At 39.2% G+C, this 27,808-nt stretch overlaps 3 protein-coding genes across 3 annotated transcripts; 2 read left to right on the top strand and 1 right to left on the bottom strand.

Annotated features, from left to right (window-relative positions):
• The first annotated feature begins 5,249 nt into the window (after positions 1 to 5,249).
• Positions 5,250 to 6,370, top strand: LOC131681327 (3'-5' exonuclease Snipper). Its single transcript, XM_058962081.1, has 3 exons — positions 5,250 to 5,488; positions 5,544 to 6,078; positions 6,138 to 6,370. Exons 1-3 carry the CDS (start codon positions 5,445 to 5,447, stop codon positions 6,330 to 6,332), a joined length of 774 nt encoding a protein of 257 aa, XP_058818064.1. The 5' UTR covers positions 5,250 to 5,444; the 3' UTR covers positions 6,333 to 6,370.
• A 1,782-nt stretch (positions 6,371 to 8,152) lies between these two features.
• LOC131683951 (lamin-B receptor) lies at positions 8,153 to 14,622 on the top strand. Its single transcript, XM_058966369.1, has 3 exons — positions 8,153 to 8,305; positions 8,638 to 10,386; positions 13,974 to 14,622. The coding sequence occupies exons 2-3, from the start codon at positions 8,643 to 8,645 to the stop codon at positions 14,258 to 14,260; spliced, it is 2,031 nt and encodes a 676-aa protein (XP_058822352.1). The 5' UTR covers positions 8,153 to 8,305; positions 8,638 to 8,642; the 3' UTR covers positions 14,261 to 14,622.
• Positions 14,623 to 15,454: 832 nt separating this feature from the next.
• LOC131683950 (augmin complex subunit dgt6) lies at positions 15,455 to 27,272 on the bottom strand. Its single transcript, XM_058966368.1, has 3 exons — positions 26,973 to 27,272; positions 24,923 to 26,911; positions 15,455 to 15,757 (listed from the first exon to the last, which is right to left on the bottom strand). The coding sequence occupies exons 1-3, from the start codon at positions 27,129 to 27,131 to the stop codon at positions 15,575 to 15,577; spliced, it is 2,331 nt and encodes a 776-aa protein (XP_058822351.1). The 5' UTR covers positions 27,132 to 27,272; the 3' UTR covers positions 15,455 to 15,574.
• Positions 27,273 to 27,808: the final 536 nt, after the last annotated feature.

The following is a 27,808-nucleotide window of genomic DNA, read 5'->3' as shown; positions in this document are numbered from 1 at the left end:
CCGTGGAAAAGGTAGGCATTTTGCATCCTTGACTGCTGGTGCTGATAGCGGAATTCTGATCATGAATGAAACAAACGGTGGTGTGTAGATCTTTTTGAGAATTTTCAATGACCATGCCGGCAGAAAGCTTTCCTTGGGGGGACACGATTCGATCCAAGAATGTAGGTGATGATTCTGAATGGTAATACCTACTATTAGTTAGAATACTATTAGAATATTAGTGTCTGCGCACGGACTGAACCGTCGCTGAAACGGTGTAAATAATCACTCAGCCTACATTACACGATATTTCTTGAGCGTTTTTTCAAAACGTCATATCTGCAATGAGTTACTCTCTGTTTATACTTTCTCTTTCGATTTTTACGGCGTGACTATAACACTTTACACTTATTTTACAGTACAGATCGAAAGACGGTGGTTTTAACTAGCATATTATGCAAAGAGCTGAGGGATAAATGTTAAAGTGACCGAATTATTAACAGAAGAGAAAGTAAACAAAGAGAGTAACTCATTGCAGATATGACGTTTTGAAAAAACGCTCAAGATTTAAGCATAGTAAACCGTCCAAATACTAATATTTATATTGTTTAAACAGATGATGGTTATTTTTTCAAGTGTTTTCTTAATTTCATCACTTTCAGTTGGATACGACGTTTGAAAATTACAACATCCTGGAGCAAAAGAACGTCATCTATAACACCGCTGTTTCGAAGTACTACGGTTTCTGTTGAAGGGTGGAATGAAAACCGCTACTCTACGAAGCACGATTGGAATCCCGCCAGAATGACACATTCAACACAAAAGTGGAAAATGTACACCAAGATAGCATAAACGATATTTTCCAAGAGTATACAAGATCGAAATTTACTTTGCTATGACATTAAAGGATCGTTATGTAATGGTTTGGTCCGTGGAGGAAATTGAAGTCACTGGTGGAGGAAAAATCGATCGTGAACCGACAAATGGGCCTATATAACAAATGTACACAAACGGAGATTTAAGTAATATCTTAAAGAGGAGTAAAAATACTTCATAATAAATATAAAAACTCATTTATAAATGTTTCACACTTCATGAAAATCAATAAAAAACAAAACGGCGGATCCGACTTTCAACTGTAAACAAGCCGCCAGGCGGATTACGCCTCTGCATTTCTAAGGTAGTGTGTACGGGCGAAATTGACAGCATCATTGTTTACAAAGCCCGTAAACAGAGTCGCCATAAACAAAAACCAACTGCTTGATACGCCCGGGGGGAATAACAAATTTCCCCTCCGGCGAGCACGGCGAAACCCACATTTGTTTTTTGTTTTCTGGCGACACTGCAGGGCGAAATTGTGAGTGGTCAAAATAAGAGGGCGACTCAAAAATGGCCTAATCAACATTTCATAACAACACTCAGCGAAATATATTTTTTTCAATTTTATCGAGGAAAACGATATTAGATAAAATATTTTAGTAATGCTTCCGAAAACTAGTATTGTTTTGAAGTGTTTCAATACATATGAAGGCGCAGTATGCAAACACTGTTAAAATACGATTTAATTTTCTGAAGCGAATTTTCAAAGCTATTTTGCTCCATTCGATATCATTGCGTCTTCGGCCCTTTGGTCGGTTCATGATCGAAATAACTGGTCCGGGTGTGCATTGGTCGAATGTTTACTTGCTGGTTGATTTGGCGACGTCATTTCTGCTTGGTGTGCGGAAAATGTTAACCTAAAATGCATCTAATTTGCCCCCACTGGCTACAACGGAGGTGTAAATCAGTTAGAGATATCCGTACTCAATATAAATGAGACTATTGATAAAAGCGTACGTAGAAAAGCGACTTTAAATCATCCAACAGATGCGAGAATGGCTCGAAAATTAGAATGATATTTCACTGTTTATATGTAAAAGATTGTCTAATGAAAAATCACCCCGAGTCGTTTTCTTAGATGACAAAAAGTATGCTTTTGAGATTAACGATCTTTTGCATCTGCAAAAAGTGTAGAACCAAATACAAATATGATGGAACTCTGCTACACACTTGAAGTTCAAGCTATTCAACGGACCAAATGAAGCAAACATCGAAAAAAAAATTACTAAAGCGAGGAATATTTCAACACAAGCCGAACGACACCTTTTTCAAACTATTAGTTGATTTCGAGCCAATATAAAATTTCAGCAAAAGAAAACTGCACCGAAGAGTGACTACAACGGTCAAGGTTGTCGAGTCTCATTAGAGTACAGCTAGAAATTGAACCGGAATTCCTACTGGTTCTGGCTATTTCGGAGTATTCCGGCTCCAAGTAACACAACCGATTCTAATTAACATCGCTTATGTTACTGGAGCCGGAATAGTATAGATCCAGCTCGAATTCCGACTCATTTTCCAGCTGGACTTACTGGGATGGCTCGTCCGAATGCCCTAATCATAAGATTGCCGAGTTTTGTTCGATTTTTGACACTAGCCGTCACTCTCCTTACATACTGTGACCGATACCACTGTAACACCGGAAAGGCTTACCAACGGTTTATGGTGCTACATGGATACTCATATTCCCAATCGTTCAACGTGGACTGGCAGGCGCTGTCGTAACTTTGCTTTCTAATCAAAAGCAGGTAATATTGCTGTTCCTCTGTTAATAATATTATGCAAAATCTAACCTCTAATTGCACTGTAGGAATTACTTCACTTGGTATTCAATAGTAACGAGGAATTCTTTGGTCCGGTATTGTACATGGTGCTTGGCAATGAACTGTTAAATACCATTTGCAGCGATGTTGACAAAGCAAACGTCCGGAATGGGAGTGCAACCTTTGGCGAAAGTTAATGAGGCTGGTAAGTGAGCAACATATTACGGCCGTTATTTTATAATCTTTAGTTTTGTACAGCATTCTGTTTCATTTTTACAGATATTCAATTAAAATGTTCCTGCTCTAGTTTGCAGCAACGCATTTCGATATCTAGGGTCAGATGCATTGAATATGGTCGACATACATAGTGTCACATGTGAGCGGCAATAGGAGCACGATGACGATGTACTGCCGCTATACGCATAAATGTCCCATGTGCTATGGGATTCCATATCCACATGGGACAATTATGCGTAGAGCGGCAGTGTAGCAGTTGTGATTATGGTGCGCAATGAAACTTGGTTTGTGGATGCCACAGTAGCAACATATGTATGTAGGATTGTCTAAGAGCCGCGAGATGATCTCAAGATCCAACATTGTAAACGGTGATGGCCCACTCTGAAAACCCGTGCTGGAATGGTACTCGTACGGTCTTCGGAATGTTATCATCTTGGGTTTCTTGTCTGCAAGGCTAACACAAGTCCGTTAATTTAGTTCTAGATACTATTACATCAGCAGTAACATTCTAAAATAAAGGATAAATTGTAAGACATATTCATACAATACACGAGTCGACTAGCGATAAGAAAGTACTTCAGCGCTGCGAATAGCGCCTCCATTTTATTTTCATACAACTCGCCCATTTTTTTAAATGCATCAAGATTACCAATATTTAAAATAAGATTTATAAATATTTTCAAATGCATAAGGAATGACGAGTTTTATAGCAATACGTAACGAATTTTATATAACTGACGAATCGAAGTTCATAAAGTTGCAACATCAAGAAAACCGTAAGGCATACTAATGAAAAGCTTATGGATTCGTTACGGTAAAAAAATTAATCTCGCTAGCACAATTTTCAAGTTACTATTCATTATTCAAATCCACTCAAATAAAATAAAGGTTAAAAAAATCTTACCAATAAAAATTACAATTCTAGGCGCACAATTTATAATTAATAGTAAATGTGTATTTTATATCACAGAGAACAGACGTCCATCTTCAGCATTCAACTTGTGTAAAATCTCTAACGGTTTCGAAGGTAGTTTGGATATCTAAACCAGGTGCGCTACTGTCGTCATGTTTTTTTGTGGCTGAGTGCGACAGAATTGACAGCGGTTATTCCTCTACCCAGTCAAACTAGTCCGGAACCGATTCGGACTTCCAGCATGAATTCCAGCTTAAATGCGTCAACGGATAGAGTCGGAATCGGTTGTTTTCTTTGAGCTAGATTCCATGCTGAATCCATCCAGGATTTCGAACCGGTTCCGGAATCGATTTGACGGATAATAGGGATAGGTTGGTGTGACGGCGCTAGTGTTTTTCGTATATTAATACAAATATTTACACACGTTTTTTAAATATTTTTGTTCGATCATGGATGTCTGTTCTCTGTGTTTATATTTAGTTATTGCAATAAAAGATTTAAATAAAACGAAGTAAATCGTTTTCGTTTTTTTGCAATGAGTAATAATTTAAAATACCTGCTTGCAATATACGGCTTCACGTAATAATTACGTTTGGCTTCAAATAATTGTTATACTTCTTTCACATAATTGTTACGTTTGGTTTCATGTATATGTTACGTGAATTTCCGTTAATAATTATGTCAAAAACACGTAACTATCACCTGATTAATCCAATATTGAAATTGGTTTTATTTTACCGGCCCATCAGATAGAATTTACGTGAAAAGTGCGGTGGAAGAGATTCACATATGTTTTCATGTAAAAGCAACATGATTTATTTTTTGAGTGTAGCATTTCGTCACAAACCTCCAAATGACGTAACCAGGGTAATGACGTAGCTTGACGGTAAACCCCTCCCCCTAAAACTGAGTATGTATTGTTAATTCTCGAAGAAAAAGCCGCGTTTTTAACTTCACACATTTTCAAGAATTTTCCATTGTAATTAGCAAAACTTGAAAGGTTAAAAAATAACAGACGGAACATGAACCATCCAGTACAGGAACCAAATAATTTGCTCACACTTTGATTTTGGAATCATATACAAGGAAACAGGAATCGCTTACGAATTGAAAATTGGCTTATCTTTGTACTTGCAAGTATTGCATTAACAGGTAGTTCTGAGCAGTTAGATGAAACGGGTAAGATTGTCGAGATATCTGGTCAACTCCTATTCCTCCGTAAAAAGCTGCTTTGCATGATATGACCCCCTACTCCCAAATAATGCTAGTCCTTTATGGATGGACCCTAAACTATTCGACCGTCAAAAAATGCACCGCACCTGGCCTTATTTTCACCACATGCTTACAAGCTTTGTTTCGATTGGTGGGGCCTGTTGATGTTATTATCCGAAAGCCATTAATAAAGCAATAGCAAGAATCCAACACACAAAAAACGGCATATGTTTTCACCTCCTATTTTATCATCTCGCAACGTGATATTCTTGCCACCAGGGCGATTAAACCAAATGAAATATTTCGCATCGAACAAAATATTTCAGGATTGCATCAAGCGTTATAAGCGTTACTATTTAAGTAACTTTTGAACTGCTTTGATAAACAAAACTATCCGGAAAATAAAAAGACGTCGATTTCAAAACTGTTCATTTGGAAGCAAAATAATTGGATGTGAACTAAAAATGAGTAGTGAAAATTCCAAGCAATCTTTATTGGACTTCGCGAGGTATTTAGTTACAAGAATGTTGCAACATTTACTTGAACTTTTCGTACCCTTTCAGATCGCTTGACGCCGTTGAAATTTTTTCCCTTAGCAATGCTTCCAATCGCCAACTAACTGCCAAACACTCGACTCAAACGTTCCGTTACATTATCGTCATAGATCTGGAGGCAACCTGCTGGCCGAAAGAGACTCAGAAATGGAAAACTCACGAGATTATAGAATTTCCTGCAGTTCTGCTAAATCTAACTAGCGGCCGAATTGAGTCAGAATTCCGTCAGTATGTTATGCCACTTGAGAACCCTCGCCTGAGTGAATTCTGCACCGAGCTAACCGGCATCCGGCAGGAACAAGTCGATGCAGGAGTACCGCTTTCAACATGTTTCATGTTATTCAACAAATGGTTGAAAAAGGTCCTCACAGAGCGTAACCTTTATTTACCGAAAACGGATCCACGGGACAAGACAGGCAACGTAGCCCTTGCCACGTGGTCCGACTGGGATTTGGGAGCATGCTTGAGCAAAGAGTGTACCCGGAAGCGAATCAGCAAGCCGCCCTGTTTTGATTTGTGGATTGATGTTCGGGCGATCTACAGGGTGATGTATTTTTGTTATTTGATAGGTGTTCATATTCATTTTTATTTCTGTTGTAACAGCAATTTTACCAGGGACGGCCGACCAACTTTGGAGAATCTCTGGAACGTTTGGGAATACGATTCGAGGGACGACCTCACAGTGGGCTGGATGATTCGCGAAATCTTGCCAGATTAATAGTACGAATGTGCAAAGATGGTGCCAATTTTGTAATTACAAAGGATTTGAAACCATTCGATGTAGTAAATAAACAATAGACCAGTCATTGGTGACTTAACCGGCGTACTTAACATTAAAGCTGTACGCACACGGAGGTTACACACCACAAAAATACCATGAATTTTGTTCTAGCTATTCCAACGTGACAACAGCAAAAGCATTGGAATAGGTAGAACAAAATGATAGCCAATATTTTTTGTGGTGTATATGTCCTGTCGCCTCGTGTGCGAGCAGCTTAAAGTTTTTCGGTTACATAATCGATTATTATTGCGGTTTCATAATCGATTGCAAGCTGGAATCCATTCAGGAATACCGAATCGATTGACTTTAGAACAATACTAGCGGATAGACATTTTCTTTTTTGTCGCTAATTTTATCTTTCGTCTCGCATAGCCTCTGATTCGGCTGCATTTTAACAGGACTGGCTGTATTTGACGTTAAGAATTTTCGTATTCGCCGAGTCCCGTCCAGACTTTTTGGTCGTATCCAACGGAGCTCTGGCAGGTTTAAACGGGCCATGATGTATTTGAGTCTGACGCAAGAGGGCGCCTTTTTCTATGTGTGAGTGCGGTTGTAGTATTTTTTTGAACGAAAAGGAAGAAGAAAAGCACGTGGTGTGTTTCTTTGTTTGGATTGGTTAATGATGTAAATATTTACTATTCGCGGGCCTGGCCACCATACATTTCGATTGGTTTTTTTTATATCATCCTCCAGAGGCCCGGGAAGCTAGCAAGAAACCAGCACACTCAAAAACGGCGTATGCTTTACCTCCTATTTTATCATCGTGACTCTAACGGAATTATTAAACACGGATTGAAATAAGTCGCTAAGACGACGCAAAGCAACGATTCCGACAGGCACATAATTACCACAGTTTATAGGCATTTGATAATCATATTTCACTGAGAAACAAAAATATACATAGTAAGCATACTTTCTATTCCCGTCTCTTTTACTCTACTGTAATTTTTATGCACTTTGTAGCATATACTTTTAGTAAGCATTCAATGAGTGGATAGACCTAATATGTCCAATGCATCAAATTTGCAGCACACGAAACAGCAGGCAAAAGTATGCTATCGATGCATACATAAATTTCTGCGTGTATGTTTTCATACTAGTACCATCTGTTGGTGCTTTAATTAAACTCTATTTCATTTAACCAATTTTGACTAGATTCGGGGGTAACTGGATTATTTGGAATCGACAACTGCATTTGAGTCGCAATTTCAGTTGGATCTAACCAGAATTATTGTTTAAAACCTGGCGGAAACTTTTGCTCTTTCCCAAATTTTATACTAAGCCATTATGAAATCCATATTTGTTCCAATCAGATTAACACTCCTAGCCCTAAACCCAAAAAAGTTACGTAGAGCACCAAGCCTCAAAATCGTTCAATGAAGGACGTTCATTGGACCAACGTTGAACGACGTCAAAATAACCGTTCAACAGATTTCCATCCGTTGGACCCGTGTTAAACGATTTTGAAACAATTTGTTGAGCTTCTCAGTGGGTCGTAGATGTGCACAAGTTTGAAAATGGGTTAATATTACGGAATGAAAATACAATTTTTCCATGACAAGTTTTTTACTCAATAAATGTACTGCATGTATGCAATACACAATGCATTTTTTCAGCATTACGACTAATTTTGTGGCTTTTGTGCTCCGCGTAATATTTATTTTGTGACAGTGTTAATACACCGGGCCTTTAACGTAAAGGCTAAACTAACGTGGTAGCGTGCGCCCATAGACAAAAACCCGTTATGGTACTCGACTGCGTAACACCTCTAACGCTTTGCTGCCAACATGAACACACCAAAAAGCATAAATGATAACCGTAGGTACGCATACACATCAGCAAATGGCATAATTTCGTGAATGGCGTCTGTCTGATGCTTGCCCAAAAAACGGTGGCTCGTATCGCTTCAAATTTGCATTTATTTCCAGTGAAAAATTGTTTCAAAATAGTGTAATTCGATTGCTAATCGATCCGGGCATAGATTAATCAAGTAAGTGCAATAAATTCTATCGATACAAGTGAGTTTTCCGAAGTAAATTCCATAGCTCGGTAATTGTTTTGGAAGAGACGCGCGTTTTTCTGCCTTATTGTCTTTCTCACTACGATGGATGGGAAAATTTGAACTCGATTTGCGAGACGAGAGAACGATCTCACCCGCCCAGCAGCATATTTACCACCACCAATGCTGCTCATGTCGCTTCTAATGTGAAACTAGAAAAGCGCTGATTTTGCACCGCCGTCGGGTGGTTTTCGCTTGCTGCTATTTTTGTGTCCCTTCCTGATCTGGTTTAATACTGTGTCTCTCTCTCTCTATTGATTCAGGTGAAATGGAAAAACGTCGTGCAACGAGAGGCGGAGGGTCAGTGGCCTCGAGCGTATCATCAACCGCTGTTGTTCCCGGACCCGCGGAAATAGCGAAACGTGGTCGAAAATCGACAGCCCGCAACAGATCCCCATCACCACCCCCAGCTCGTAAACCGTCCCCTGGCCGTAAACCTTCCCCTGGAAGATCACGAAAAAATTCACCTCCCAGAAAAGCGTCCCCTGGTCGAAAGGCTTCGCCGGGACGAAAACCATCACCAGCAAGAAAAGCATCCCCTGCTCGGAAGGCATCTCCGGCACGAAAAGCATCGCCGGCACGAAAATCTACTCGGATAGTACCTGTTGCGAAAAGCGTGGTGTCCACAAAAATCTCTCCTGAACAGAAGGATGAACCAAGGCGATCTACGAGGATAAAAATTTCCGAGAATCGGGATAAAAGTCCAGCACAGAAGAAGCCACTTCGCGACCAGCATTTATCGGTCATTCTTGACGAAACGGAGAGACAACTGAAGAAGAGTTTGTCACCGAATACAAGTCAGAGGTCAACTGTAACGACGACGGGTCGAAGCCGTCCCTCTGTTTCTCGCTCAGTCAGCGTAGTCAACGAGTCTCAAGAATTTTCCGATCAAGAGGAGGTTGAATTTCAAAGCTTCCACAAAGACGACAATGGAATATCCGGTAAAAAGTCGTACTCCAGGCGAAGTGCTACGAAACAGCTGCAAGAGCTTCGTGAACTCGGTGGTAACTGGGGAGCCGCTGCCGTTATATTACTCGTACCAGCTTTCATTTTCTTCACAAACCATTTTTGTTCAGGAGCCGCCCATCGGGACTGCACCTTCAAGATACCGGAGAATTTGGACGAGTTTAAGATGCTATCTACTTATTTCAACCGAGAAATTGGTGTTATTTTTCTACTGTTCACCTGGGGAATTGCTTTAGTAACTGCCATTCCTATTGGGAAAGCGATTAAAATCGTGGACGATATTCGAGGACAACAAAACTACACATTCACCGGACTGTCCTGTGCTTTTTCTGCAGGTTTAGCCATATTCGTTGCCGAATACTGTTACAAATATCCGATAATCTCGATCATCAGTAAAGGCTACAATCAGCTTTTGGTAATCAGTTTGGCGTTCGCTCTAATAACTGCCGGTTTAGCATTCTTCAAATCGCGGTACATATCGCAGCTAAACTGGAACCCATACGCGAAGACGGGCCACTTTATCTCGGACTATTTTGTCGGGCGCGAAATAAACCCGCTGGCCTTCAACGTTGTGAATTTAAAACTGGTCCACTACCACATCTCAGTCGTTCTTGCCCTCATCTTTAACACTATCATTCTCTATCGTAATCTGCATTTCCCTATGCTGCCGGCGGATCAGGAACTAACTTTTCTGGAAAAGATGACCTTCACGGCGAAAAACTTGGAATTCGAAGTCACTCCGGTGCTAGTCGCAACCCTCACCATCCTCTACCTGTTGGATCTGCTGTCATACGAACATCATCTTACGTTTTCCTTCGATCTACAAAGCGAAGGTTTCGGTGCCTTGTTGCTCCTCCGATACGCTGTTTTTCCATTCACGCTAACCCTGCTGCCGAAGTACGTTGCCGCCCACAAGCTGGCGGATGTGCCCCACTGGGTTCTCGGACTGGTGGCTCTGCTGGCGATCATCGGATTAATCATCAAACGCTCCAGCAACCGGCTCAAGCATCAGTATCGACTTAATCCCCTTGGCGAGAAGTTTATCGGTGAGTACAATATTATGCTTTCGTCTACGATTGTATAACATTCCCCCGAAAACTATTCCCCAGGAGAAAAAATACCGAAGCTTTTTCCCCAGAAACACATATTCCAGAAAGCACTAATTCCCAGAAAACTGATTCCCAGAAAGTACCAAAGCCCAGAAAACTTTCACCCAGAAAGAACCATAACCCAGAAAACTGTTCCGCAGAAAGTACCAAAATCCAGAAAATTATTTTACCGAAAATTTCGTTACATTTAGATCATGTGTACTTAAATATTATAAATATGCTATTCACAGTATTTTTTAAATATTTACGCATTGTGTATAAATTTAAACGCATTAAAAAGATGGAAAGATCTACGGGTGATGATTATATGTAAAATGAAAGCTTTTGATTCCTATTTGATAGAAAAAATATTATAATTGGTTTTGAACTAATTTTTGCATTTAAAACCGCTTGCTCCGCATGAGTCAATAATGACGCAATTGCTAATTCCGGTTCCTATAGATGCAAAACCCATTGATTACTTTTGGAGCATGCAACTCTGGGTACATTTGGCCCACTATAGCTGCAAAGGGGCTCAAAAATCAAGGAAAACTCACTATTTCAGTTGTTTTTTTTTAGCAAATTTCTATAATAAAACTTGTGTTACCTTGCGAGTTTAGTGCGAACTACAAATCAAGAAATAATTAACGGCGGTTGGCATGTTAATCAAGCGTTTAGCTTACTACTGCAACTAGTAGTACACCGCGGCTATTGGAGCACCCACCCTATGGTTTGTTAAATATTCAACAATCGTCGATTTTCGATATTTGCGGCATCGCGCCGCGGAAATATCCCAAAACTCTATAATACATTTGAGTTGCAAACACATGTAATATTACCTGAAGATCTAGAAACAAAAAGAGCTCCATTAGGTTAAATACCTAATAGGACATCTCAAATCTCTATCGCTTTGCGTGCCATTGACGATGATTGAGCACAAAGCCTAGAGCTAATTTTTTTTTCGATTTCTTGGTACAATGGCAAGCGACGTAGGATTTTGTGAAATGATGTTGTTAATGAAAAAGTGCTGTAAAAGCCATTGAAATTTTTTTCGATTTTTTGAAAATTCTACTAATGTAACCCCTTAATAACTCGATATTTCCAACAACAGAGTACTTAGCATAGATCAATAACAACGTTTTCTAGCTTAATACTACTTCATTGATTGCATAGTTTCAATTTAATAAAAACTGTTGCATACGGACAGTTTTTAGAAGAAATGAAACATTTTTTGGTAATGGCTTTCGAATTTCACTTTTGAAGACGAAAACCCCATTAGCCGAAACTTTACTACGATGTAATTAACCCATCAATGTCACAAATGACGTTTCAAGGTCGCAGAGATGTTTGTTTTCGTCGTTTAAAGTTTGAAAAGCCGAAACATGTATCTTCAAAATAAAAAAACAAGATCCATTCAGTAGATCTTTCGCAAATTATTCCCAAAAAACACCTCAATTTTAGGCCTCGAGAGTAGAGGACCCCCTTGAAATTTCGATGGTACATAATGCAACAAACATCGAAGAATGTTATAAAAAATCTTTAATATGATAGTTCGAATATGTTTTTCCTATTTTAGCCAACTTTTTGCTCCAGCTATTCCTTAGTGTGCTGGAAAGAATGAATCAACCCCTATGTTTGAGAAAACCGGTCAGACGAGTGGATAACAAGTGTCATTCCGAGGGCTATTTGGCATACATATTCAAAGAATTGCTCATGTTTAAAAGAAGGAGTCAACTCCTATGTTCGAATAAACCGAGCATACGTGTTGATCACAGGTCATGCCCTTATTGATTCATCTGCTACATAAATTGCCATCCACGGGTCAATCGGAACATTGTGCATTGAACGAACGTTCCTGCCCTTAGTACACATGCTCCTTCCAGATAAATCAGAATTTAACTACAAAAAAGCTCTAGAACTGATAAAAACCATAGCAGCCAACAACAATATTATAATTAATCCGTCGATTGTATTGGCAGGTTTTGAAACCGGTGAGATAAAAGCTATAGCAAGGATTGTTCCCAATTCTTTGCGATATGGTTGCTTTTTCCACCTAACGAAACATTGGTGGAAACGGATCCAAAAATTGGGATTATCTGGAATTTATTTGAAAAGCATGCAAATGCAGATCTCTTTCAGACAAACCCAGGCCTTGGACCGTTTGCAACCTCAAGATGTGCCTGAAGGCTTGGGTATTGTCCGTGCTTCAGCTCCGGAATAAATGTCCCAGTACTTCGATTACATAAAAAATACATTTTGGGGAAGCGAAGGGTTGGAAAACACTGCGCACAGCCACAGGCCAGATTTTCCCTTGAATTATGGACCATGCGACACCCTCAATGACATACCCAGAGCCTCAAACGCAATAGAAGGGCATCACAACCAATTAAATGCACTCTTAAAAGGTACCAGTGACCTTAAACTTTATGCGGTTGTGAAAGCATTCAAAGAGGAAGAGCAGTCCACGTAGGCGGAATATATACGATATCTGCAAGGAGATATGATAAACCGGCGTCGCTGTAAAAAACAGGTAGGAGTGACAAAAAATTAAAAGAAGTTCTAATTGCCGACCAGGAAGATGGTACAACATTAAGGTTGCACAGAGAATGCGCAAAATTTGCAAACGAAAAAAGCAGTTTTTTTCCACACCGTATGTCAGATCTTCATAAAAATCAATCAGCGTATGTAGAATGTTGTTACAGTACTGCTGATTGATTTTTATGAATATCTGACATACGGTGTGGAAAAAAATTGCTTTTTTCGTTTGCGAATTTTGCGCATTCTCTGTGCAACCTTAAAAGACACCATTTTATCAATAGATCTTATATTACAACACCAAACCTGAATAATAATACTAATAAATAAGTTATCTTCAGTTAAAATACCTCAATTTCTGGGAAATGGTTTTTTCTGGGGTATGAACTTCTGGGTATTTGTTCATTCTGGGTAACGGTTTTCTGGGCAAAAATACTTTCTGGGAAAAGGTTTTCTGGTGATTGGTACTTTCGACGGAATGGTTTTCTGGAGAATGGTTCTTTCTGGGGAAAAAACTTCGGTGTTTTAGTTTCTGGGGAATGGTTTTCGGGGGAAAGTCGTACAACCTTCGTCTACTTTTGCTGTACGATAGAGCGACGTTTTGGTACCGTTATCTAACGTTAGCAACACTTGCTGGTACGTACGTTCGAATTTGCATCGGAATGTGAACGACCTTCGCAATCGAGAGTGGGAGCGGGAGATGCAACAACTGTATTGTGTTGATGCGAACAGTGCTTAGCACCTAACATAAATTACCGATGCCGACTCCGACTGATTTATTTCCTATTACACGAACCTCAATCAGCGGAGAACTATCTAATCAGTAGTAGAAAGTACGACTTAGCTTTGTATATCCAGCACTATACTGCCGTTAGCCGTATATTTGTCCCATGTTCTATGGGATTCCCTGTATACAGGGGACAATTATGTGTAGAGCGTGTGGTTAATATTTTAAAGTTTTAACACTATTTTATAGCTCATCAAAAAAAATCAATTTATTTTTTTCGCAGATCTGGAAACCTTACCCACCTTCCAGGGCCGGCGTCTTCTGGTGGCCAAATGGTGGGGATGCATCCGCCAACCGAACTACGCAGGAGACATTCTGCAAAATGTTGCCCTGCTGCCGCTGCTGTACTGGCGCTTCGCTTGGCCTCCGCTTCTGGCAGTTCTTTTCACTGTTGCTCTGCTGATCCAACGGGCCCAGCGGTTGAACGATCGAAATGCTAAGAAGTACAACTCTGCCTGGCAGCGTTACTGCTCCTCGGTGCAATACATTCTGGTGCCCAAGGTGTTCTAGATTTAGCCAGGGGAACGGCTCCCACACAGACACACGGAACGAACCGAAGCGATTCAATGCGTTTGTATAAAGTGTTTTTTCTCGTACAGTTTGTTTGCTATTTTAGGCTCTAGAGTGACGTTCTATGTTAGATAGCACCAAATCTTGATGCAGACACAGACACAGAGTTTAGACAATTAAGAGAGTGCGACTTCACTTGTTCGTATGTAGAGATAGACAGCAGGTAGTGTGTAAGCTAGTGAAATGAAACCAATCATTGGTTGCATATTAAGGTTGCACAGAGAAAGCGTAAAATTTGCAAACGAAAAAAGCAGTTTTTTTCAACACCGTATGTCAGATCTTCATAAAAATCAATCAGCAGTACTGTAACAACATTCTACATACGCTGATTGATTTTTATGAAGATCTGACATACGGTGTGGAAAAAAACTGCTTTTTTCGTTTGCGAATTTTACCCTTTCTCTGTGCAACCTTAAATGGTTTGTTTTCTTTAATTTACATTTTTTACATTCATTTTTAAATGGTTTAAAGATTAAGATATAAAAACGATAGGCTTCGTTAGTAAAATATTTTAATATATCGAAGTTTTGATTATTAGGGCTCTATGTACTCCTAATAAAAAATAATTGTAAATTATATGCATTTTGAGCATTGCAAAGGCAATTTTACAATACGACTGTACAAATCGGATATAAGTTTAACAAAATCGAACTAAACAAAATTAGTTTTGCGTTAAATATAAATAAGAATTAAAATTTTACAAAAGACATTTTAAACACTTCATTTCTACAATTAGTTTTGCTGTACTAGTTTTAGTCTACTTTAATGATCTTCGCAAGGAGAAAAGATCATTGCACGAAGCACTCAACCGAATACACATACAAGCACACATCTATCGTCCAGCAGTGAGCAAAAGCCATTAGATAAACGAGATTCTCTAATTACGCTTGTGTTTTGAAACGATCTCACTGTACAGAATTGGTGTTCTAACAATATTTTAATTTGTGAGTTGCTTACTAAAGTTTGGTTAAGTTAGGTCAGAAAGCTGTGTCTCATCTACGTTCTTGCAAAAAAGAAAACAAAACAATAGGACCCGATTAAGATCACTCTTTTTAGGATTAAAGATTTACAAACACAACACCCAGGTTTTTTAGATGGAATTGACAATATCACAAAGTCATAAACAGTGATGGATTAAAAAAGATAAGTCTAAATATATATTTTGATCAGTATACGGCCGCAGTCGGTTAAATAATATTTCACAGGGGTAGTGTTTTACATCATCTTTCGCTGTTAATTCGCACATGGAAACGGTCAATCGATATCTACTAAAATACCATCACTGACGTTGAACAGATCTTCTTCATTGGTTTCCATCGGAGTGCTCACGAGGGACTTTTCCAAGTCAGTGCTTCGATTATGGTGGCAGGCGATAGAGAGCTTATCGAAACCCAGATCAACCAGTGTGTTGGAGAAATCGGATGATATACTGTCTTGCTGTAAGAAAGAAAAAAATATTTCGTATTACAATCATTACATTTTGTATCGTGGAGAGATTGCATTTTTTTAGAGTAAACCTCACAAACTATAGTTGGAGACGTGCCGGGAAATATTATTCGTCAAAAGTCTACCTAATACCAACTGCAGCTGTGAGTTTGATTCAAATCACTAAAGATCGTCCCAGCGAAGAAGTTAGTGGCACGTCACAGAAGCGCCTCACGCAGCCGAAAGCATATTTATCTCTTAAATGCATGAATTTCGTTTTTACTTGGTACTCATTCGGGATGGATGCGATAGGGTAAAGTACCTATTTGGGTCCTGTTAGGGAAGGAACTATTTTATTAACTAGAGGAAAGTGAGGCAACGTGAGCATCCTAAGGTTGAAGGCTAAATCTGTAGCAAAAAAAACAATCCCAAATTTCTTCCTCTTTTTAGAATGCAACATATTCTTCACATTCAATTATCGAACATGCTGGAGAATTTCCAAAGTATTTGAAAATAATCATTGTATGCAAGCCTGGGAAAAATCGCATCACTGATCATTCCTTGGCAATTCACTAGTAATAATATTTCTGTTGTGAAGCGCCCAGCTTGCATAAAAAACGAAGGGGGCTACCCTGTTTGGCATAAAGTCACTTGGCATAACGTCGTTTGGCATAATGCCCATATGGCGTAAGAACTAATTTGATAGTGGTCATTTGGCATAATGGCCATTTGGCATAAAATGTACAAGGTATTGAATGTTATCAGGGCCATTTGGCATAATGGTCTTTTGGCATAAAGGTCGTTTGGTATAAGAGCCATTCCGCGTAAAGTATGAAAATACTCGGTCAAATTTTTAGTGAAAAAGCCTGTTAATAAAATTATCTTTCAAAAAATCTTTTATTGTTGAGCAATTTAATGTTTAATAATTTAATAGTTTATCAATATTATCATCACTGAGCTCTCAATCCCAAGTTCGCCGTAATTGATTCTAGATATTCGAGAACATTATTGTAGGAGTCCATGTTGTCCACTATCTTTTTGATGTTCTCGTCAATTTTCTGACTAGTAACTTTGCGTTTTTACCAGTGTTGCACGAGAGGTAGCTACTAATCGTTCCTGCTGTATGAATATTGTCATATATCGACCACAACTAAGGCGGATAATGTTATTCCGTTCGAATTTCGCGTCCCTCAAATGTAATACGCCGAACTCTGCCTTTTACGTAGTTTTCTTCTACAAATCGGGAAAAAATTTGAATCTTTGGGTGCTGACGCTTTTTGGAGGTCATTAGGGCGTGCACCATAGGAAAAATGTTCATTGGAGGGTGCACAACTATCATGAATGGTAAATACAGTGAAGACCCGATTTTATCAGCACCCGATTTTATCAGCCCCCGATCTTATCTACCCCCAATTTTATCAACTTTTCGACCCGATTTCAATTTTTGAGAGTTGGTAGTTTGATGGGCTCTAGCCGGCGAACTAAGTTGAATTCGAGTAAATCCTTTCTTGATCCTATTTTTCTTATCTTAAGAGATCCGAAATATTCAAAAAAAATTTTTTTTAATTTTTGCTCTGTCAGACCTCCTTAAAGGAAGTTTAAGCTGAATAATCAGGAAAGATTGTGAGGCTATATTTAAGGATTAAAGAAGAATATTTTAAGAGCTTTGGTTTCTTAAAAAGAAAAAATTATATGTCCCGATTTTATCAATGTCCCCATTTTATCAGGATAAAATTCACCAAAGAGCTGATAAAGACGGGTCTTCACAGTAACTGGCGAAATAAACCCGGTACACTGTCAAAAAAGCCATCTGTCATCCAGTACTTTGCAGAAGCTAATTTTTTTAAATGTTCGTTCGTTGAATATATGAGCACTCTGAACTTGTCCAAACTGGTATCAGCTAATAGAAATTTATCGCCATCTATCGAAACAGTGAGCTCTTGCGGGACGACAAATTCATTCAACGTTTTTGGCTTCTCGTATTTTTTGTGTGAGCCGGCTCGAGCGCGCTTCACTATTTTCCGTTGCGCATTCTGGGAAATACGTTGTTGAACTTCGTTTGGAAAAGTAGCAGAAACTAATCGTATCATTTTTGCCGGTCCACTACGATCTTCCGTTGCTTTTCTTTTTAATGCAGATCGGTATTTAATTTGTAACACGTGAATTGGATCATATTCGTGGTTATGTTCTGTTTTGGAAACTATTTTATGTATTCCATCACATTTTTTCGTAACCACTCGGGACCGACACTTCCGATCTGCGCCAGAGCTGGACAATATCAGTTCAGTTGTATCAGAACACGTGAAATTGATAGGCGAACAAACTGAGCCATCACTCATTTTACTGAATTTTCAGTTGAATGCATCAGTCACTGACATTGACTGCCGGCGAAGTGATATTTTAAACAACATACCGTTCGACATTGATCCTATGTTTGTCTGACAATGATCCGATGTTGGTCCGACATTAGTCCAATATTGGTGCGATATCGGTCTGACATTGGTCCGACACAAACCCAATATTGGCCCGACGTTGGTCTGACATTGGTCCGATGTCGGTCCAACATTGCCCGATATTGGTCCAACCTTGGTTGAACATTCCATCTTATATCCACCATCATCGTTTTTTAATTTTCTTGCTTGATCACTATCATTCAGTAAGTAAAATGATATTAGTGTTGAATTAATATTCATCCGAAAAGGTGATAGCTCAAAACGGGAGGATATCAGCTGTCAACTGATTTCACTGAAATTGTTCAGCTCCGATCTGCGCTCCCGGTCGAGTGACTTCTATCTTTACACTCCCAGTAATATATACTTTCCACCTGTGAATACAATAAAAAACTTTGTGAGACAACGTGATGTGTTCATAATCTTGATGAAAATGTAACGGCATGTCATCATGTGACCAATACTTGGGCGTTTTTTCTAAAAGACATATCTACAATGAGTGACTCTCATAGTTTACTTTCTCTTCTGTTAATAATTCGGTCGCTTTAACATTTATCCCTCAACTCTTTGCGTAATATGAGTCAAAAACAGCGTCTTTCTATCTGTACCAGCCCCCTGTCAAGGACGACGTCTCTGTACAGCCAGCATCACCGCCATGAAAGGCAAAACATTGATTTTGAACCGAATGATTAGAAGCTGTATTTAGTTACAAAATGTCGATTTTCTGAATGATATGATATTAAATCATTCCACAAGATGCAAAACGTCGTATGGAATGCTTGAATATCGAGCATAGTGCCGAACATAATTCTTTGTTTGGGGCTTTATAGCTATAACGCCCCATATATGTAGGTCGCTGTCAAACTCCATATGATGGTATAGGGTTGCCAGGTGGCAGATCTGTACTGTAAAATAAGTGAAAAGTGCTATAGTGACAACGTTATAATCGAAAGAGAAAGTAAACAAAGATAGTCACTCATTGTAGATATGTCGTTTCGAATAAAAGCTCTAGAATAGATCAAAAAATATTTCAAGCTAATATACGTACCTGTTTTCTGTTAGAATAGTACACAAATCCTCGGTAGCTTAGCACATAGTCTTTCTTTGAACTTTTCAGAATTTCTGGCAATGGCTCTACAGTCTCTTCGTCGAATCCAAGAAAATCCTCTTCATCTGACATTTTGGATTACAAGCACGTATGAGCTCTCCAACCGTTTTCCACTAAATGAATATGAATATATCGTGGAGAGAGCAGAACTACGATAGAGTGTACTGAGCTAATGAGTGCTGGATAATTATCGGTATCTCAATTGATTATGCCAGCAGTATATCACCACGCCACGTTTTTCACTCTATACGAGCTAACACGTCACACATGTCGATAGGTAATGGGATTTTCGATTGATGTCCCCCGGTGTAGTGGAGTGCACTGGTTTTGGACTTTCTAGCAGAAGTGTCAATGGAACATACCCAGTTTTCTGCACTTCTGGTAGAAAGTGCAAAAATGGTGCAGTTCCAGTGCAGTCCACTATACCGGTATCAATCAATGGAAAATCCCATAAGAAAGTTAAGAATGCGTTATTTGATAATAGTTCGTTTGGCATGACAATAAATAAAATAGGCTTTGGTTCGGCAACATGGTCATTCAAACTTCCAGAAAGCTGAGAGTGCTTACGCTGAACCTGCACCTATGATTAAGTATACCAGACAATCGTGTTGATCACAAGTTACCAGACAATCGTGTTGATCACAAGTTTACTAGTGATTTTGAAGAAAACCGGCGAATTCTCAGAGGCTTTGCGCCGATTCGGATCTTTTTCGCTGCATATTTAAATGAAACAGAGGAGTTTGTTTGCCATAAACTTGTCGTAAACCCAAACTAATTAAAAAACTAATTCATAGCCCCTATGTTTGAGTAATCCAGTCAAACGAGCGGATCACAGGTTTGCTTGCGAGGGGCCGCCGCTTCCGACGGCTGGTCGACGGTCACCCCACCCAGCGTATCCACAGCGACTTTGTACCGCTTGGCTCGGTTATGCTAAATGACTTTCAGCATGATCACTTTGTCAAATTATGGCAAAAGACCGTTTTTCCGAAGTTAAAAATAATTATACCGAATGTCTGTTATTCCAAATAACCTAATATCCGATAGTTTCAAGTTCCAGTAAAGCTTAAAAATTCGCTTGTGTACTTTTTAAGTATTTTGCGAGCTGCTGGTTGCTTGTGTTGGTTTCAATGCAATGTTGATATCAACCTTCGTAAAACTGTGCACTTAGTGCGATTCCAAGAGCTGCTCATGTTTTAAGGAAGGAATCAACTTCAGTGAGAGAAATAATATTTCAGTGTCAGATTAATTACATAGAAAACTAGAGTAAGCATGAAATTAGTGCTTTGAGAACTTTTGCATTTAGAACAATGTTGGTCATCTTATAAGAAAGTAAACATATTCGTGAAATTATTTTTTTTATTTTGATTATAGAGGTTTTAACCTTAAGGCCATTCTCCTCTTCGGGTTAGAAAAATCTCTAACCCTATATGTGGGGTTGGACTTGAACCCAGATGAGCTGCGTACAAGGCAATCGATTTACCATCTGCGCTATGCCCGCCCGCTATATTCGTGAAATGTCATTCAACAAGGAATCTGTAATGGTAATCTATTATTCATACGATAGTCTGTGAGTTTCAAACTACAGATCAGACCAAGGAAATAGGAGGGAATCTGCGAAAAAGAAGTATTTTTTGTACGACGAATCTACGAATACTTAGATTGCTACCCTTTTTAAACTAAACTACTATTTATACAATATGAATTTTAATTCCTGATATAAAACTAAATCACTCTCGATGGCCGGCTATCCAGAGTTTAAATACAAGAAAAATCATAACTAAATATCTTTTTGCTCTGAGTATACGTGTGCTCGGAGATTAACCATCCCACCGCATAAAACATATTCATTTTGTGGTCGCATTGCCTACTTGTGGCGAATCCTAGACCTGTACCTGTCCTTCAATCCAACTCCATAATACCTATGGAAGCGTCGCTGAGTCGGGGGCCTTCCTTAAGTAGGTATTACATCAACATTTCCTACCCTATCCTAAGTATCGGTGAAGATGGTCGTGGCCGGCAATAACGATTCTCATGCTATTGGTTTACTGAACTCATAAGAGATAAAGTTCATTCCCGATCATTTATCTCACAAGCAAGATGAATTGAGCTACCTATAGGCAACATGATAATCGTTAGTATGCAATCTACGAATAGCACCGTGCTTCGCAACGCAACGCAAATATGAAATTTAATTCCTGATATAAAGTATCTTCAACGGTATTGGTATCTTGCTTTCCAAATATTTGTTCTTTCGACGCCTTACTTTTGTTTGCTGCCTAAATTCAAAAGAAGGAAAAATCTCAAGAATAGTTCATATTTAAAAGAAAAAAAAACCTCAAAACAAAATAAAAGCTAAATGCAATTTATTATATATGTATAAAAAGGCAAAATCTCAGACGCTTTAAGTTATAATCGAAATCAAAAATATTTTCGAAGAGTTGGCACTATTCAGAAGAACGTAAACGCTTAGAAATTCTTAGTTGCATTTAAAATCAATGAAAATCGAAAAAAAATTCAAGTACAAAGAAAAAAGAAAAACTTAAAAAATGTTGGCTGCATAATAGGTCTTCTCAAAAAGTTCAATGTGCAATGGCAGTACTGCCCATGATCGCATATTTGTCCCGTTTTCTATGGAATTTCCTATCTTTATGGGACTGATTTGCGATCATGGGCAGTGTAGTTTTATTGAATTTGCGGAAAATTCGGATAGTTGGGATAGTTCATTTCGGGTAATGGTATTTCGGGAAATCCATCCCAGAGTATTGCCGATTTGGTAACCTATTATTTCAGTTATTGACTTACAGGTCTACACCGAAGTAATTAGGTTTAATTTCCATTGTGCGAAATGGCTTTATGCCAAATGATCATTATGTTTGTTACAGTCGATTATGTTAAATGACCTTTATGCCAAAGGCTTTATGACAAACGACCACTCGACTCTCGCTATGGTTACGCCAAGTTGCTTTATGCCAAACGAATTTATGCTAAATGACGTTATGCCAAATGACTTTATGCCAAATGGGCTTCCGCCAAAACGAAGCATAGCAACCTGCTATTGCGAACGCACGCATGGCAAAGCTGAAGCAGTGCTTGCACAAGCAAAACGGTTGCTATTTGTTCTGTGCATTCCAAATATGGGAAGCATCGCTCAAGAAACTTTTCGCAAGTGGTTCGCGACGAACTTTTAACGACCTTTTAGGACTCTCAAAACTGTAATACTTGTATGCGGAATCCTCCGTACAATGTTTTTTTCTACAATTTGATTTCTACAATCATACCAGGGGGAGGGCATGAAAGGTTATTCGATCGTCAAGTCATCTAGTATGTCAATCTATGAATCATCCGTATGGTAACTTGTTTGTCACGGGTACTAGGGCGAATGTGTCTTCTTGTGTACAAATTCGATTTTGTAATCCTGTGGCCATTTGCATATTTGAGTGTGTTCTTGAACGATCGCGCGGCCCGAGAATATGGTACTTAATTTTCGGTATGCGGTTCAGATGCTAGAATAAAGTCCCGCGATATCACTGGAGTTCCTGGTAATGTCGTGTTGTCTAGTGGACATGAGCGTCATTTTTTAGTGGTCCAACTGAAGGCATGAATCTAGGCTACTAGAACCGAGGCTAGGGACTGCCGGAGATGACATGTTCATGATCGCGCGCGTGGTTGGTTAAAGTCTGAGATCGCGTTTGTAAATTAAGAACTACTAAAACATTCATTCATTTACTGAGGTGTTGGTGGTGTGGATGATTGCAATTGCAAGGTCGCGTTTGTGTTATCGCGAAGGTCAGGGGCGTTCGTACGTTTATAATGATCGAGGTTTAGTATAGAGGTTTATTCAAGAAAAGGACTGGGTTCATGCAACTCTGGACTACCAGGTAAATTCAACAGGTTTCAACAGACTGATTATTTTGTAAAGTAAATGCGGGATGAAACATGAAAACGTAGAAGTTCTTCAAATATATTGTAGTTGAAATTCAAATTGCAAAAGATCAGTGGTGGGCAACGTTCAATGTGCTATATGTCGCCTTAAGCTTTCCATTACAGGCAATGTTTAGCATAATTTTTTTTCTAAAGGTTTATTTGACACGGCTCAATGCATTAGCACAACTGAGCCGTGGGTCCTTTAAATTTTTACAATGAGTAAAAAAATACTGAGAATGTGTGTTTGCCAGATCTTGTTGACGCAGTTTACTGCTGCGTGTTGAGATCCTTTTCTTAGGCGATGAAATTGCCTTATCCATTGCAGCTTGGGGGTCGTTATTTGCTTTTTTATTGATGATGCTAATTGTCGGTTTGGAAGCGGTGGTAGTAGTCCCTTCATTATTGGTCAATTGCGCCGTTGTTTTTGGTTCATCTGTAAATGACGGTGGCTGCTTGTTAGAGTTGGCTGTAGTAGATGAGTTTTGACTGGTTGCTTCGGCGCATGTATTCCCGTAGTGGCCTGTATGGTTACATAATTGGCACGTTGGAGTCTGCCGGGATATGTGATTAGCGTTGTTTGCTTTTGGTTCGGTGATTTGCATTCGAGAGTCATGTAAGAATGTTTAGTCCAGCTCCCTGCTAGGTAGCCATTTTGTCATAGCCAACATCTGCCTTTGTTAAAATCAAAACAACCCAATGCTATTGCACGGGCGACATAAACCTAGATGCAGCTAGGCCCATCATATGTTGACTACTGTCAAAGTCCGTATATCTCCATAGCGGATGACAGGAGTGACACCCCCCTGGTTTAGTCACTTGTATCCTCGCAATACGAACGCCGTTGGGAATACCGGTGAAAAAAATTCCAAGTGTCATTCGTAATAGATTCCACTTCTTTGTATTGCGACGTAATTCGTTTGATGTAAGATTTATTAGCGCGCGGTGCCAAATCATGGATGCGAACGTCCACTAAGTCGTTTTCCATATACACGGATATCTTGATTCTAGTGTTATTAAATTCGACCTCGTGTTGCATGTTGTTCAATGTTGTTACAATGAAGTTTTCTGCCTATGCTAAACTTCTAAAAGTAATCACAGTTTTTGACGTGGTGTAGCTCCATTTTAACTAGTTGTTCCACCTCCTGAACTGTAGGTCTAACACGAAAATTGTTGTGCTATACTTTTGTGTTAATTTTTAAGCACCACTACAACTAGACCCTGTAAATCTATTATGTATTGACCATATTCATTTGAATTTTTCTTAAATAATATAGAAACCATTTGAAACAGCCTGCCACAGGACGCTTCTATCTACATCAGTGTTTTTCAACCGGGGGTGAATTCATCCCCAGGGGTACGTCAGATTTTGAATTATTTCGGGTAAATTTCGAGTTATTATCCTAATATTTCCATCGAATTATTGTCTCTATTTTATAGTCAATAATTCGAGGGAAATATTAGGATAACAAGCTGGAATTTACCCAGAATAATTCATAATCTTACGTACCCTTGGAAGTGAATTCACCCCCGGTTTTAAAAACATTGATCTACATCATACCCTATACGCCGTAAGATTTTTAGTGGAACAATAAGATAGACGAAAGTAATATCTAAATAGGGCATTCACCTATACCGGGTGACCACGCCTTTTGACAAAAACCAAATTAAATCCGTAACCAAAAGGCTGCAACTTACCTCCTGATTCAACGTCCCTTCCATATCATCCTTGTCGAACACATCATCATTTGCCTCGCCAGCATGACGTAGCCCATCAGTTAACCGATTTTCTTCACAAATACCGGAGTCCACCTCGTCCAGCGCCGATATTCGTATTCGAGGTAGCTCGCATAGATAGTCTTTTGTTTCTGCTCCGCTAATACTGTCATTGAAAGTTGCTGTACTGCCCTCTGACTCCTCTCCCGCCACCAGGGCTTGTAGCTTCCCAGATGGTGACGTTTGCAGCTGTTCGAAATGTACAATTGAACTCCTTCGCCGCGTTGTGGTCGTTTTAGTAGTTTGGCTCAACAGAAACAGCGAATCCGGGGACATGGTCGCTTTAGTGGTGGTCGTTTGTTGGAAAATGTCCTCGCTGTAGATGGTTTTGAAGCGTGGCGGTGCTTGACAAGTGGGGGATTGCGATGTGGTTAATGCTAGCTGCTGTTGTTGCACAGATGGGACAGCAAATTGCGACTGAACTACCAAAGTTTCGTTGGCATTAACACTACGCCGATTGTGAGATGATTGCTTTTCAGGAGTTCCCAAAAGGGTGGATGAAAATTCAGGCCGCAGCGTTATTTCATCCAGATTTGATAGTGATGAAAGATTCATGGTGCTATTGGCGGGCTGTGAAGGTTTCGGTTTCGACTTGCCTTGGGCAGTAATTTTGTTCAGCATTGAAAGTGGATTCATACGTTCTTTTCGAGCTGGCTTGGGTACGGCGAAAACACCGTCTGGACTCTGCTGAGGTTTCTTTTTCTTCGCAGAACGTGGAGTTTTTGGCAACTGATGGCATACACTAGATGAAAGCAGTCGCATTCGAAGATTCATCTGATGAACATGATCGTCATCTAACAGGGCTATTCGATAGCGGTTGGAAACTGGTTTAAGTCCTCCCCCGACGTCAGTGTCATCCTCAAAGTTCAACGATATTGGAGGTGTGTTGAAGATTTTATTTCTTATTCCTAAATCGTTGTTGAGCTCATCTGTCTCTTCCTGATTCTCAAGTTCTTGAAATTTGACATCCATGAAAGGCAAACTTCGTCTCATCGATGCCAATTCGTGGCATATATTATCAGATTTGACTGCGACTTTAGACAATTCCTTTAACTCAAATTTCAAGGATTCTATACTACGAACCGAAAAATTTGTTAAGTGCCGTTCGATTTCCGGCAGCAGGAAGGAAAAAATTTCAAACATCTTAACAGCATCAATTTTACCAGTTTCATCGAATACCTCCCGAAAATGGCAGGAATTATCAGGAAATAATACTTCCAGTCGATACAGCGTTTCCTTCAAATCGTCCTCTTTGATTTTTAATGCGATCTCCTTTGGCTCCAGTTTCCGTTTAGCAGAGGCTATTAGTTTATCGTACTCATTCGTAATTTCAGTCAAACGTTGCCGCTTTCCCTCATTATCATCAAAGTACGTTCTATTAAAAGTCCCCCAGAGTTGCATCAATTTTTCAAAACTCATCTGACTCGCTGGTCCATGGCAATTTTCAAACAGTTCCTCAATAAGATCATCAACTTCTTGAATCCTACCGTTAAGCAAGCTCAAATCCTTTTGCATAATCTCTCTCATACTCCCTCCAACATCCTCCCACTCATGGTGATGAGCAATTAACCGTGCAAGATCACTTTTTGCAACAATCTTGCCTCCCGTTCCGCTGCGAGTTCGTCGAAGCTGGTCTTTAAGCACAAAAGTAATCAGCGACAGCAGAAACTTCATGAATTTAATTCCTCCCGGCAGCACCACAGTGTGAGCCTTTATTTTTTCTAACTCCAGTTTCCCTTGCTCTATCAGCCAGTTTATGTACTCCACCGTTGAGCTGCGAAATGAGTTCTCTGCCGTTTTATCAAAGATAGGCCAGTAGAATCGTTTTCGAAATTCCTTTGCGTCGTAGATATTAAACAAGAAATGTATAACATGCACAAAAGCTTTAGTATTCGGTTTAATAAACATGCCCTGGAAAAGCAAATGAAAAATAATTCAAATAACATAAAACTTCATTCGTTAAGAAGCTTACTTTGGCAAAAATTGCTCGGAACTGTTCCGATGGCAAATTTCGTTTGGTGAGAGCATTTAGGCAGTAGAAAATTGCTGCATCTAACTGCTCCTCACCTGCACCGACCGTTGGTACACCAGGAAGAGTATTTTGTCGTTTCAAGCTTACAGTGCTGTTCATTGTTCACTAATTACACAAGTCACCGGGAATACAATATATAAATTTCATTGAAAAGCACACAATATCCACGCTAAACAGCAGGTTTTCCCGAAAATAAAACGAACTGCATAAAACTCGAAATTGACAAGCTGCGTTTTTGAATTCGTTGGATTTCAAGATGAAAAAATAGAAAGGTGGAGTTTTTGAGTGTGTTGCACTGAACGTAACGATCAAGTAAAATTTACGTGACAACTCACATAATTATTTTCCATGCAGTTTTTCACATGTGATGAGAAAGAAATGCATTTAATTTCGCTGATTTTTAAAAATGCATCACAAATAATCTGGCCCCAGTTCAGAAATCTCTATGTGATATGCCCTTCTAAATTATGTATGATATATATGAGCCACCGAAACTAAAAGTTGCAAGGACAGAACATGCTTTGTAAAACCCGTTTCAAACATATTAGAATATATAAACATAAAAATCGGACTGGGACATTCCTTTATAAGAGTGGGATAAAAAAACATTCATTACAAAAAACCGGAAAAAATATGTACGATTTTTACAAAGTAGTTTTTGTTAGCCGACTTTTTATCATCAAGATATACGGATGCTCCTACGAGCGATTTACATATTTATTTTTAAACGATTTTTTTTATACTGGAGGTTCATCCTTACCGAGTTTTACGGGTGA

Source organism: Topomyia yanbarensis, chromosome 2 (assembly GCF_030247195.1).
Source record: "Topomyia yanbarensis strain Yona2022 chromosome 2, ASM3024719v1, whole genome shotgun sequence".
Lineage (NCBI taxonomy): Eukaryota > Metazoa > Arthropoda > Insecta > Diptera > Culicidae > Topomyia > Topomyia yanbarensis.
Note: the sequence above shows the minus strand (reverse complement) of the source record. Positions and strands in the feature narration are given on the sequence as shown.